The 13,733-nt window shown below is 46.5% G+C and overlaps 1 protein-coding gene across 6 annotated transcripts in view; it reads left to right on the forward strand.

Annotated features, from left to right (window-relative positions):
• Nucleotides 1–13,733, forward strand: part of NTRK3 (neurotrophic receptor tyrosine kinase 3) — a 204,930-nt gene that overhangs the window by 53,226 nt on the left and 137,971 nt on the right. For all 6 annotated transcript variants that reach the window (XM_030456762.1, XM_008491959.2, XM_008491958.2 and 3 more), the window contains exons 5-8: nucleotides 5,729–5,886; nucleotides 8,130–8,272; nucleotides 8,882–9,023; nucleotides 11,219–11,515. In XM_030456762.1, the coding sequence (XP_030312622.1) occupies nucleotides 5,729–5,886; nucleotides 8,130–8,272; nucleotides 8,882–9,023; nucleotides 11,219–11,515 (740 nt within the window). The remainder of the gene's footprint in view (nucleotides 1–5,728; nucleotides 5,887–8,129; nucleotides 8,273–8,881; nucleotides 9,024–11,218; nucleotides 11,516–13,733) is intronic.

Genomic DNA, 13,733 nt, shown 5'->3' on the forward strand with positions numbered 1-13,733 from the left:
TTGGGGTGGCTTTGGTTGGTGTCAGCAAAGTCACCTGGGGCCAGTGCTCTGCATCCTGGCAGACAGGAAGGAGCTGAATTACTTGGCTCCAGTTGGAGCTGTGCTCAGAGTGGTTTTTTTGGATATAACGAGCCCCAGTTGATGAAAGCAATAATGCAGAGAGAAACGTGAGAGGAAATAGCAATGCAGAGGGAAAATGTGGGTAGAAATATGCAGCCCAAGACTGGTTGATAGTGATAGGGTGGGAAAGCAACACTGATGTGATGTGGGGTCTGTGGTGTCTCATGGGGGGCTTGGCACTGCATGGAGCTGAAGCCTTTGGCTGGACCTCTCCTGTCACCATGTTGTGAAAGGGGTCTTGCAAGCCACCTCCTGGTTTCAGCTCTGGTGATCAGCTTATACTTACAGATATGTGTAGCTACAGGGCCTGGCTTGCTGGAGTAAAAGCCTGGTCAAGTTTATTCTTTCTGAAGAATTGATTTGTCACTGGTGTTTCCTGACAAATGTTCCTCTCTGGGCTCCTTCTCAAGAGGTCCCTCAGTATTCCAGGACACAGGTAGGATACTCAGTACCAGAATAACATGGTGATGCTCTTCCCCAAAGCATGACAGAAGTGGGATGTTTTAGCTGTTATTCCCTGGGACGTCAGTGTAAATGGGACAGGGCTATGTGCCTGCAGTATGGTCCTTTGGACTGTAAAAAATGGTCCTGCTGAACTTTGGATTTGTTTGAGAGAAGACATCATGGAGGTGAAGCCTGATGTATGGGCTCTGAATAGTCATTCACATGAAGATATTGGGAATTAAAGGCATACATTGTCTACTGTAGGGTAGTCATGGTCCTGAGTGATGGGATGGAACCTGTTGATGAGGAAAAGAAAAGGTAGGGAGCAATTAGTTATGGATGCACAGAAGTGGGAAATACTGTATTTTTTTTAGAAATGCAGAGGATGGGTGAGTAGAAGACAGTTTTTTGGCACACTGAGCTTCAAGGAGGCTTCCAAAATCTGGGATGAAGACAGAATACATGACCCATATAAAGTGATTGTGAAACACTTGTGAAAACTAGGGAGGTAGTTGCAGACTGACATCATCTAAGGACTTGAACTTGAGCCAAAACTTTCCATAAAGGAACAAGGCAGTGAGCAGCAGCAACTGGTGCAGAGGTAGCAGACCCCAGGAAGGCTGAACAGCAGCACTTGTGCACAACTGAAGAGGCCAGAAGACTTCAGGGACACACAGATGCCATTGAGAGTCTGCTCGTCTTGAAAGACTTAGGTCTGCAGGGAGGGTTGGTGGGACAAGTGGGTCCAGGCAGTGGTTAAGCACAGGCACCTTGTGTTGAGTGCCAGTGCTCTGGTGCTACCAGGCAGACATGGATTGAGAGGGAGGACAGTCATCCAAGGCAAAACCATGGCTTGGAATGTGTTAAAATGGAGCAGCAGAGCATACAGGAAGGAAAGTGATGGAAGGGTGGTCTCCAGGGGAGTTTTGGGAAGGGAGAAACTACAACTGATGTGACATGGAGGTTGCCAGGGAACATGAGACCTGAGATAGCCACTCATGGTGGACACGAAGGAGGAATGAGGAGAAGACTAATGGGAAGATTATGCCACACTATGAGAGCAGGCAGGTGGGTGGAAATTTGGGACTTGAAAACTGCTCAAGGCATCGCAGGATGGGCAAGATGGGATTGTTTTAAAGCAGTTTCTTTTCTTGTTCAGCTGAGCTAAGCTTTTCCCCTGCTGACTCACTGAAGAAAGGATGGCAAAAATGAGGCACAGTTCCAAAGAGTATTATTTTAGTATTATTTTTTTTTTCTTCTTTCTCCTGGCCAGAAGCAAATCTTGGAATGGTTTCCAGTAACTCCAGCCTTAATTCTCACAGGATGGGCTGACCTTGACCAGCAGGGCTTGGGCTAATGTGTGCACAACTCTCCTAAGTCTGAAGCTGAGTGTGTGCAAGGAAGCATCCAACACATGCAAGAGCTCATAAACATTTGACTTAAAACCTTTCTTATCCAGAAGTCACAGCTGGTTTCCTCTGTCATGTCCTTGGCTTCCTTTGTCACGTCCTCAGAGAGCTTAGGGCTGACATTTCAAGAAATCCCTTCCCAGAAAGACCTAAGACTCTGGATCCAATTACATCTTTGGTTGTATAAAACCTTGTAGTCCCGAACATCTTGCCTCTCTGCCCAGCCCATCAGCATTTCTAATACCAGCAGTCCCTGCCAGCTTGCCCTGCAGTGGATTTCCACAGTACTACAGTGAGAGGTTTTGATGGGGATGGGAAGAGCACAACTGCTCAACTTAACACCACCTGTGCCTCTTGCTTAAAAACTCATTGCTGCCAGCAGTCACAGAGTGGTAGCCATACAGTGGGCACTTGCCCACTCTCTGCATTAGCCAGTCCACCTGTCAGGTGCCACGAAGTGCTCCCTGTCTGAGTTCTTCCCTTTTTTGTCCCATCCCTTTCTGGAACATGTTTGGAAATAATAGTTCTGGCTGGACCCCCAGGAGAAGCCCTGGTTCTGGGAAATAAATAGAAAGAAAAAAAACAAAAATAGGTTTTGTTCTTTCTTCACTGGGCACTCTTTGGTTCTCAAGCTTAGGAAAGCAGTCTTAGTCCCTAGGTAGGAGTGGTTTAATTGCAAGTGTATGAAGCCTTGGCAGCAGCTTTATGGGAATGAAAACAGACAGAAAAAGTGTGTGGCAAGGATCTCCACTGCCCTCTGAGAGGGTTTAGCTGCAGACAGCTTTGTTTTAGCTGATGAGAGGGGAGGTGTGGGACTGGGCGCATGTCTCGTTTCACCACCTAGCCTGAAAAAAACCTCTGTGTGTCAAATCTTGTTTGTCCCAGTATGTACAGTGACGCTGATGGCATCCCTCCCCTGCACTGGTCCACTCTGGTGTAGGCTGTCCAAGCAGCTTTTGAAGGCAATGGGTATGATGGCTTTCTGCAAAGCTGGGCTCAACCAGGTGCTTGCAGCATCACTGGCTCTGCAGAGTTGACCTGGTGGCTGCATAGTTCCAGGGTTCTGGCTCTGTTGTTGTCTCCTCAAATGACACTGCAGGACAGAACTGTCCTAGATTTTCTCTGTCCCAAACACAAGACCTGCAGTGTTCCTGCTTCCTGAAGGGGCTGTGCCTGGAGCACAATGTGCTGCAAGCCTGTGCTTTGCTTGGGGCTAGTGGATGGCTCTGGCTCATGTGCACATCTGGTCCCTTTTTGAGCCATCTCCTAGGTGCAGAGAGTAGCTCTGCTTGTGCAGAATGAACACAGGTCACTTGTAGCTCTGATACTTCCTATTTCTCACAGGAATTTTTGCTTTTATTGAGGCCTTCAGACAGTGTAGGAGTGTGAGCAGCTCCCGAGCACCTGCAACCAAAAGCAATGCTTTGGAAACATCTCCAAGCTAAAGTTTATCATCAAAAAATGCCCTTTGGGTTCACTGGTCCTTTCCAGGAGTAACTGGTGCCAGATGAGTCTGGTGAGAAGGAGCTGCTTGCCATAACTCTTACTTCAGTGCTGCTGTCCCCGTTAAGCACATGACAGCAGCAAAGGTTTCTTGGTTGCCCTGCTGTGCCTTTCTTTGTTTCTGTCCTTCCTGCTGTGATGGGAGATGTCGAGGGCATCTCCCATGTGTCAAGTGCTTTTGCAGTGCATATTCTAAAAAATGGGAGCACAAACCCATGCCCCTTCTACCCACACTGCCATGCCAGCTGCTGGTAGCACTCGACATATCTAGCCAGTGATGGGAGTTAATTTGTGCAATAGCCCCTTGGGGGTCTTGATTAGAGTGAGTTACATCATTGATGTTGGGGCAAGTTATGGGTAAGTTCTGCCCTGAAGCCCACTGCTCCTGGGTTATTCATGGGCCTTCATGAATTAGCAATGGGCCAGGAATGCTGCTCTCTATTCCTTATTATGGAGCTGCTTTGAAGTGCTTGGGGCAGCAGCTCTCCCCAGCAGCCTCCTCTTGTGATGTTATTTGCATTAGAGCAGAATTTCTCCCCCATTGCCTCTGAGCTCCCTGACAGCTCCAAGGGTACAACTCTGGTTACCTGATCTGCTGTCAGCTGAGCCCATGGCTCTTACCTGTGCCCTGCTGGAAGCAGTGACCTTGGAAGAAGCCTGAAGAGAATGTGGATTCATGGCCACACTGAAGAGGATGCAAAGCCTTGGGTGAGGCACAGGCAGTAGCTGCTGTAGTGTGCAGGGAATGCCTTGTCATTTGAGCTCCACCAATCATTGAAGCTAATCTGCTCTGGTCTGTTAAATTTAGTGCTTTGGCCTTTGAGTCACTTATCTGAGCCTTGTACCTGTCTCATAAAGGTTTAGGTGCTTTTAATGGGAAAGGAATGAACTAATGAAAAGCCACACAGTGAAGCTGAACCCAGTGTTTGTTCTTATTAAAAATAAAAAAAAAAAGTCAGATGGCATCTTCTATGAGAAGACTCAAAGTGGCATTGTTAGGATTCAGGCTTAACACTCCTGAGTGTTACCAGGAGATCCTTTCTCCTCCTCCTCCTTTTGCAGTACTGGATGGATGAAGCAGCAGCTGCACGTTTGGAAGGTTGCTTCCAAATCCTGTTAGTTGGGGGAATTAATTTTGTAAAAGCAAGCATGAATTTTGCAGTAACATGTGGAACAGACCAGAAAACCAGTTTCCTCCTGAATGACAGGGGATCTAGATGTCACATGAAGCAATAGTTTGACATTTGGAGATGCCTTTCTGCTTTGGGGTGACTGAACTCACATTTTACACTTCTGTCTCCTCTGCTCCCCGCTTTCTTTGCTTCACAGTTATGTGGGGAAATATTTCATTTGTTCAAACTCTGTCCTATTTTGCTTAAGTTATTGTTGCAACCCATGCTGCTAACTTGGTCTTCCCTGGCAGAGCACTGGGCTCTCCTCCTTGCTGGGACCTGCCATCCTTGCACTTCCAATTTCCACAGAGAGCTGCTGCAGGGCTTTAAAAATGTAAATGAAATAGTTAATAGGTTGGAAAATCAATTATAATAAACATTCCTGGTATATAAACTCTGTGTAAGTGTGTTTTAAATGAAGTACATTAAAGGCAGTGCTTTTTTCCCCCATTTCTCCCTGCTAGGTCAGCAGGGTCTCAGTGTGGTGCTGTTTGGGTCGATTAAAGTGCACTATGCCCTGTGCATGAGTTCGTGTCCTGGGTCACCAGGAGACTCTGTTCATCTAAGATGCTCAGGAGAAAAGCTTCCAGCTTCTCCAAGCACTTATGGGGGCTGGAGGTGTGCTTGGCCCAGCAGGGTCTCGGACCCCACCGAAGTGTTATTTGTAGATGTGAATCAATATTTTAGGGCAGTGAGAGCTGCTTGCTCCTTTGCTGAGGGCTGGGTGTTTTGGCTGTCTGGACAGCACTGCTGTGGAACTGAGCTGCAGGTGTGCAGAGCCTGTGGTGAGAGATGTTATGTGCATCTGCATGATGCCCTGGGAGATGTAAAACCTTGTGTGCCTGCATGAAGGAGACTGAGCACATGGATGTGTAACTTTGGTCTCTCTGGAGTCAGGAGAGTCATGAACGTGTGCCGGAACACCCCAGGCAAATAATGTAGAAGAGATTCTCCCTTAGCTCAAAAGGGCCCCTTGCACCTGCATGGTGGTTGTCCTCCTTGGGGAGCCTAGGGCCAGGTAATGGATTTAGTTATCCTTCCCCACCTCACTGTCCTTTCTCATGCTCTGTCTGCCCATAGGAGACTAGAGAGGAACCTTTTTAACTGCAGCTGTGACATCCGCTGGATCCAGCTCTGGCAGGAGAAGGGTGAGGCGAACATGCAGTACCAGGAGCTCTACTGCATGAACATGGATGCTGCCATCATCCCTTTACAGGAGATGAACATCACCCAGTGTGGTAAGGTGCAGCCAGGGCTTGATGTAGGGGAGGCCATGGGGCTGCTGGGAGGGACCCCTGTCCTATCTGGCAACTCTGGTTGGGGAACCTGGTGCTTGCATGATCCCACAATGAGGTCAAGAACAAGATGGTTGATGCTGATGGGGGGTAGTTGGTGGATTAAAACCAGATAATCTGGGTTAATGTGGGGCTGTTGTTACTGTATGAATGAAGGCACTGGGTGATTTTGGGCATTGCCCTCACTGAAATGCTGGGAAGGATTTCACAGCTGCCAATGTGTGTGTGATATGTTTGATGTCTTGATATGTTCCATGTTCTTTCTCTGTCTAACTACTCCTAGAAATAGCATCTTGTTAAAAGATGCTGCTACCTTATATTTCATAGTTATTCTTAAAAAATACACATCTGTGTTCATTTTCTTTAGTTTTATTTTTTTCAATTGAAAACCCATGACTGTAGGGAAGAGGCAGGAGTGACTTTATCTCTTTCTGCTTCCTGCTGATGTTTTAAAAGAGTCCAGTGGCCCCAGGAGCAACAGGAGGCATGTTTAATAGTTATCCCTTTACCTTCATCTTCCTCACACATCAGCTGCTTGTTCAGTGTCAGCTTTTGCTCTGCTATTGCCTTTACTAGAAAGCATCCCTTGCAGAGCAAGAGGAAGGAGGTACCTTCAGCACAGCAATTAAACTGTCTATACATAAGCAGCTGTCAAAGTCATGGGCTGAAAAAAGGAGGAAAAAATGGGGGAAAACCAGAGGTTTTCTTTTTCTCATAATCTTCCTCTGTTCTAAGAATTTGGGTTTGTTTGTTGTAGTAGTAGAAAAGCAGCATGCTCATCTGATTGACTTTTTTCTTTTCTTTTTCTTTGGTTTTTTTTTCCCCTAAATTCATGATATCCCTTTATTAAGCTCTGGAAATTGGCCAAAGGGTGCTTGCATGTGGATGAACGAAAAAGATTTGAGAGTGTGCTGTAATTTCCTCCCCACATGGGACAAATAATCTGCATGGATTAGAGGGGAAAAAAAACAAATCTAGGGATCAGGGACAGTAGAAGGTGACTCTATCAATATTGGTATTAGACTGAAAGTGACAGCAGGGTTTGGGAACACAAACATGATGATGTGCAGGGTGGGTACCTTCTGTGACCTCACAGTCCCTTGGAAGGGCATTGATCTATTTGCCTCCAAAGAAGAGTCTTTTGGTTGAGGCATTAAGATGACTCAACGGATGTTGTAACAACATCCCATTTGTCTTTGCCCTTTGTTGCTGAGGGCTGGCATGGTTTGATGTGGTCATGTTTGGTATCAGCTCAACCTGGATAGACTGTCTGTGTCTCTCCCATCTCCCATCTCCCTCTCTGCTAATTCCTGCACTTGTGCAACCTTCTCAGGCCTTGACTGCTGCCTCCTTCCTTCTGGCATCCCCCCAAATCAGTGCAATATTTCTTCCCTCCTGGTGTCACTCCCTGAGGATAATGACAGGATGTGTATCCCCATCCATGGCTATGGGTTGCTTGTAATGGATGCTGCTGGCCTATGATGGGGGGGGACCACTGACCAGTTCCCCCATGCCCTGCCTACCCAGTTTGCTACCACAATGAGTCCAGAAAGCCTCTCCTATGCAAGAAGGCTGTTTGAAACCAGCAATGTTTTTTATTGTGTTGCAAGGATACTCGGTACCTATGGCAACATGTAAGGAAGGGGTGTAAATCTGAGCCACCATAAATCAGCGACTCTGTGCCACCACTAAGGAAGAACAAGGGCACCTTTTATTAGAGAGCTGCAGTTAATATGAGGACACATCCTTGGTCATCTTCCCTTGATTGTTATAAATTAGAGGGATGCTATCCTTGCCCAGAGTGCTTGGCTCTCTGTTCTTTGTCCCTGGAGGTGGGAACACTTTGGATCCTCTCCCAGCACATGCAGCTCTCCTGTCCCAGGTGACTGCCCTGGAGAGCAGCTTTTGTAGGAACAGAAGAGATGGGGAAAGGGAGTGGTGTGAAAGGAAGGGCATCCAGAACTAGACACAAATTTGAATTTGAGTGTGATGAGAGGCTCTGTTGTGCTGCCAGATCTCCAGCATCCATGCTTTCCCTTCTCTCCATGCATCATCCTTCACTTGGTAGAGCAAGGCAGTGCCTGCTCCTTATCCTGAGGTGCAAGAAGCGGGTTTTGGGGAACAGCTCAACAGGATCTGGGTACACGTGTGTACACCCTGAGTGCCTTGGTGTCTGGCTCTCCTAGACCTCCCCGAGATCAGTGTGAGCCATGTGAACCTGACGGTGCGGGAAGGGGAGAATGCTGTCATCACCTGCAATGGCTCAGGATCGCCGCTGCCCGACGTCGACTGGACAGTGGCTGATCTCCACTCCATCAACACCCACCAGGTAGGGGCTGTGGGACCACAGGGCTGCCCATGCCCAATGTGGCAAGGGCAGGGGTAGCTGCCATGGATTCCCTGGGTCTGTGCATGCAGGGCAGAGGGTCAGGTAGATGGTGGAGACTACTGTGAGAAATGTGACAGGGTGGTGTCCAAAGCAGAATTGAGTCCATACCCTAACCACATGAGAACTTGGGAACTGCCTGAAGCCCACAGAACCTTCCCTCTCTGTATGGCTGGAAAGTAAAGCTGAGAGAGCTTCATATTTCAGTGCTCCCTAATTGAATTGACTCATATCTTCTCTAATGAAACTGCCTGTTTAGAGGTGTCTGCAGCAGCTGTAGCTGAAATCAAGCTACACAAGCTTTGCTAGAGGCAAGCTGTGTTCATCAGTGCTACAATCCTGCAGCTCACCTCTCCCAATAGTTCTTCTTATAGGATATGGTGTATTTAATCAGATGAGGAAACACCTTCCCTCATCCAGATCTTAGTTTTCCTCATTTTTTTTGAGACCTAGCATCTTATATGGAAACTGGGATCCTCATCTTCTGGGTGCAGGGAGGAGAGAAGCCAATGGACACTGATTTCTGTCTGTATTTCTCACTGGGATTTTTAGACCAACCTCAACTGGACCAATGTTCATGCCATCAATTTGACCTTGGTGAATGTCACCAGTGAGGACAACGGGTTCCTGCTTACCTGCATTGCAGAGAACGTGGTGGGGATGAGCAATGCCAGCGTGCTGCTCACCGTCTACTGTAAGTAGCAATGGAGAGACCTTGACCACAGGGAGGCTGGAGGGCTGCCCTGGGAACCATGTGATGAGTGGCATGGCCACTCACTACCAGTCACATGCTGGTTTTGTGAATGAGAGTTAGGAGCTGAGCACGAAGAGGAGGTGGATCCTCACACAGCTTTTTAAAGTGTCAGTATTTTTGCTTTCCTGCTGCTTCCAATAATGCAGGAATGAGCACTAGTGCAGGGGAGGAGCAGCAGTGCTACACAGATAGTGGACATCTCTCCACCCATGTCTTGGAAGATCCAGCAAAGTAAAGGAAAAGCTTTAGAGTAGCTAAAACTCTATTTACAAATCCAGAGTTCCTCTCCCTAATGCCTCGAGAGAGGTTAAACATCACCCTTGCTAAAACCAGCGTAAATCTTGCCTTATTTCAGGACTGCTAATGCTTCCTCCCAGGTCTGTTCCTGTAAAGTTATACTTCAAACACTCTGTAAATGCACGTGTCAAATTCCAACTGTTCACTGCAAGTAGCTAAACTTTCTTTGTGCTTTCTAATATCACTTAACACAAACCTGACCTTAAGAGGAAGTTTACACAGCTTTGTGCTCTCAAGCAGCTGAGATTTACTATGTGTTGCTCTGTAATATTTGCCCTTACTCTGTAGTTTGAAAATCTGTCCCCCACCCTCAACCTTGCTAGGTAGAGCACAGATCCACACAAGGTTCTGGATCATTTTGGTGAAACCACATGTGTTGCATGTCCAGTGCAGTGCAGGAGCTACTGTAAAGACAAGGAGTCAGAGGGGATTGGAAAGAAGAGAGCAGATACTTTGCTACTTTCATCTTCCTCCCAATTAAAACTATTGATGAATTGAAGAATGGAGGTAATTAAAGTCTGCATTAGCTCAGAGGTGACTGGTCAGCAGGCAGGTGTATTTTGCACTGTGTTTTAGCATCTTTTCCTCCACACCTGAAACAGCACCATGCCAATACCTATTTTCACCCTTGTAGTCCTCTAAGCTGCTGACAGCTTCTGCTAGCCCTGCTCTTTTGCCCAGTCCAATCACTCAGGCTGTAATCTCACATTGAAAAGATCTGGGTTTCTGTGTAGGTGGCTGCCTGTGTAGAATCCTCCTTGCCAGGAAGATGTGAACAAGCCACATGCAAATCTAGACTTGCAAGTGAAAGGAGGTAGCTGGGACACAGCTGAGTGGCTTAGGGCAGCTGGGTGCTGGTGGGAGAATTTTGCTCAGCTCCAAGCAGATCTGCACCTTTTTTTTTGTTTGTTTGTTTGTTTTTTTCTACCACTTTCAGTATCTGAAAAATTCACCATCTTTTTCTGAAAGGTGGGTGAAAGTTGCACACTGTTTTGCTCCCTGTAGGTGCCCTGTGATTTGTCTTTGCAGCTGGATGGTACCAGGAACAGATTTTAGGGAAGACCTCTATCTTTTTGTGTCCTTTGTCTTTGCATAAAATTCTGTTCAGACCTTGCCAGCCTTGGGGTTTGAGATCTTATGTGTAGGCGTCGTAAATGGGGTTTCAGAAGTGATGGCAGAGCAACATTTGAATTCTTGGGGTGTCCTGAGGGGAAAGACAATGCATATGCAATAAATTGCAGGTGGAGTATCTGCATTTCCCTCTCCCACTCTGCTCCCTTTAATTAAAATACCCCTGGAGGGTGCTTGGCGAGTGAGAACTCCTTTGGGATACTGAGCCAGTCAAAACCCCCAAGGACAGGCAGTCGCTGAGGGATGTTTGCTTCCATGGCTAAGCAATCCAGAATTGCTCAGTGTGACTGGAGTGGTCCCACAGGCACCTTGCACATGTGTAGCATAGCAGTGCTGCATCAGCATCCTCTGTAATGGGGACAGGCAGCCTCCCCATCATCCCTTGAGGGAAGGAGAGCAGCAGTTGTGTGTGGACCAGGCAACTCCAAGCTTAATTTTTTTCTGAGCTGGTGAAAAGACCATCCCTGTTGTTAATTATTACCCCTGTTTGGAAACCCAGGAGATCTGGCTGTGGTTCAGATCCTTCTTCTGAGGAGTGTAGAACAACAGTTCTTGTGCTTTAAAGCTGCTTGTTTGCAGGCATCCATGGGAAGAATAGAACAAAGAATTTTGGAGGTTGTGTTTTCAATAATCTGAATTTCCATGGTGCACAGAGACACGATGTGGGTGGAGGTGTGCTGTGAGCCTGCCATGTTTCTCTCTGCTAGATCCCCCTCGCATCCTAACCCTGGAGGAGCCAGTGCTACACCTGGAGCACTGCATTGCATTTGCAGTGCATGGGAACCCAGCTCCCACCCTTCACTGGCTGCACAATGGCCAGGTCCTCCGGGAGACAGAGATCATCCACATGGAGTTTTACCAACAAGGGGAAGTGTCTGAGGGTTGTCTGCTCTTCAACAAACCCACTCACTACAACAATGGCAACTACACGATTGTGGCCACCAACCAACTGGGCTCAGCCAACCAAACCATCAAAGGACACTTCCTTGAAAAGCCCTTTCCAGGTAGGGTATTCAGTTTGTCTCATTAGGGTTGCTTGCAATCCAAAGGTCTTACTGTGGCTCCACCACAAGTCCTTGACAACCCAATCTGGACTTTGGGTTGGAAGAGGTGAAGAGGCCTTTTCTGAACAATATGATTCTCCTACTTAAGTGTGCTTTGATGTTGTAACAACTCTTTAATGTAGAGAGACACAGACTAACTGGTTTAGGTATTTTTGTTGTGTAATGTATTGTGGGTTTTTTTTAAGATTTTACAGTATTCCAGTGGGAATAAGATGTTAGTTTGGTCAGCTATTTTGGATATTGTCTGGCTTGCCCCAGAAAGTATTCTCTCAGTCAGTTCTCTCAATCATTGCTAGTTACAAGCTATAGAAAGGAAAGCCTATAACAATGATGCAGTTCTTCCCTTTTTTAATTCTAGCTTGCATCTGTGAAGCAATTATAGCTGGATGCAGCAGCAGCAGGGTTGTTTTCTCTCCAAAGATGACATGTGCAATTCCAGGATGATAGGTCTACAAAAGATGCGACAGCTCAATTAATTGCTTTGCATCAGTTTGCTGGGATTTCTTAACTGACTGTTTGGAATTCCCCATTGTACTCTCCAGTGATTAGGGCTTAAATGCAAAAACCAAAACCAACCCAAACCCAAAATAAAACACCAAACCAGAAAACAAACATTTGAAGACATGATGATCCAGCTCTGAGTGCAGGAGAGACTTTTATGGTGACCTCTCTGCTCCATAGGAACATGGAGGGTCTTGGTTTCCTCTGTCATTGCAACACCTCTCTGGTCATCATGGAGTTAAGATCTGTGCATGTTGCTGCTTTCAGGAATGATGCCATGAGAAAGTGGCAGCTCTAAATTGGCCCCTGCAGCCCAAGAAAATTCAACAAAATACGGCATTTGCTAAATATAGAAAAATACCAGCATTACTCTCATTTATTATTTATATCACACCATATATGCACACAGAGCTTTCCTGCAGGTCAAATATCGTAAATGCAAGCCCAGATCCCTGCCTTGAAGATCTGACAATTGAACAAATGAGCTAATATGGACGGGAGAAGAAAATTTGTATTCTGGCTTCAAGGATGATGCCTTGTTTGACTATCTGACCTATTTATGTTTCCTTCTGTCAGGGCAGAAGAGCAGCTTATCAAATGTAGGTGGGTGAGGAGAGGTGCAGGTTTGCAGTCTCATCTTTCTCAGGTTCCACCTTTGTGACTCAATTTCCATATCTGTGAAATGGAGACAGGTCTTAAGCAAGTGCTGAACCTCCAGAAAAAGGGGACAGATCTGCTGCTCCAGGGAGCTGATTTTGGAAATGGATCTGTGTTGTGGGAAAGCACCTTGGTGTTTGAAGAGCCTCTCATGTCAGAGGCTTTGGAAAAATGGGATTGTGTGAAATGTATGTAAAATATTGAGTGCACCTTCACCCACACCTTATATGTAGTGTTGGTGTGGAGTATTTAGAGACCCTGAACCATCTCTGAGCAGGAACTCACCCATTTCTTTTATTTCTTCTGATCGGAAGTCCCAAGCTGTCCCTCACCCTGGCAGACCCTGTCAGCCCAATGCAGGATGTAATTTACTTTCCTTGAAGTTCGTTGTTCTGTCCACTGCCAAAGCTGACATTAACACTCAATGCAGCTGACATTTACAATTCCCCATTGGAAGGTAGATTCCTCTAGAAAATGCCACAAATTGAAGGTTCCCCAGTGTGGTTCATTCAGGATGTTTATTGCCTATAGCTATTCACACGTGCAAGGGTTTTGCTGTCACTACCCAGGATGAGATTGTTAGGCTTAATTAATGGAATTGTAGCCTGGAAGACTTCCTATCAGCATAGAAAAGGACTTGTGACCACATTTTAGAAATCTCTGGTGTGTAACCTCTTATTGGTATGGTCACAGACTGTGCTTCCTAGGCTGAGAGGAGAAAGGTGCCATTGAGAGGAAGCTGGATGGGAGCTGAGAGATATGCCCTGAGCCATATCCCGCTTCTCTGTGATGCTGTGGCTCAAGGAGCTGGGGAAATGTATCCCAGGACAGATATGTGTCATCTCCTGATAAAAATCTCATTTCCTGTCATTACTGGCATCTGTACCATAGGCTACCATCTCCTTATTTAATCCCCAAAGCCTGATGTACCTTCCTCGCCTCCTTGATGAGTGTTCAATTCTTTGAGTGTTCTGCAGAACTCACAGAACTTAAGTTGGCT

The sequence above is a fragment of the Calypte anna genome, chromosome 10, assembly GCF_003957555.1.
Source record: "Calypte anna isolate BGI_N300 chromosome 10, bCalAnn1_v1.p, whole genome shotgun sequence".
Taxonomy (NCBI): Eukaryota; Metazoa; Chordata; class Aves; order Apodiformes; family Trochilidae; genus Calypte; species Calypte anna.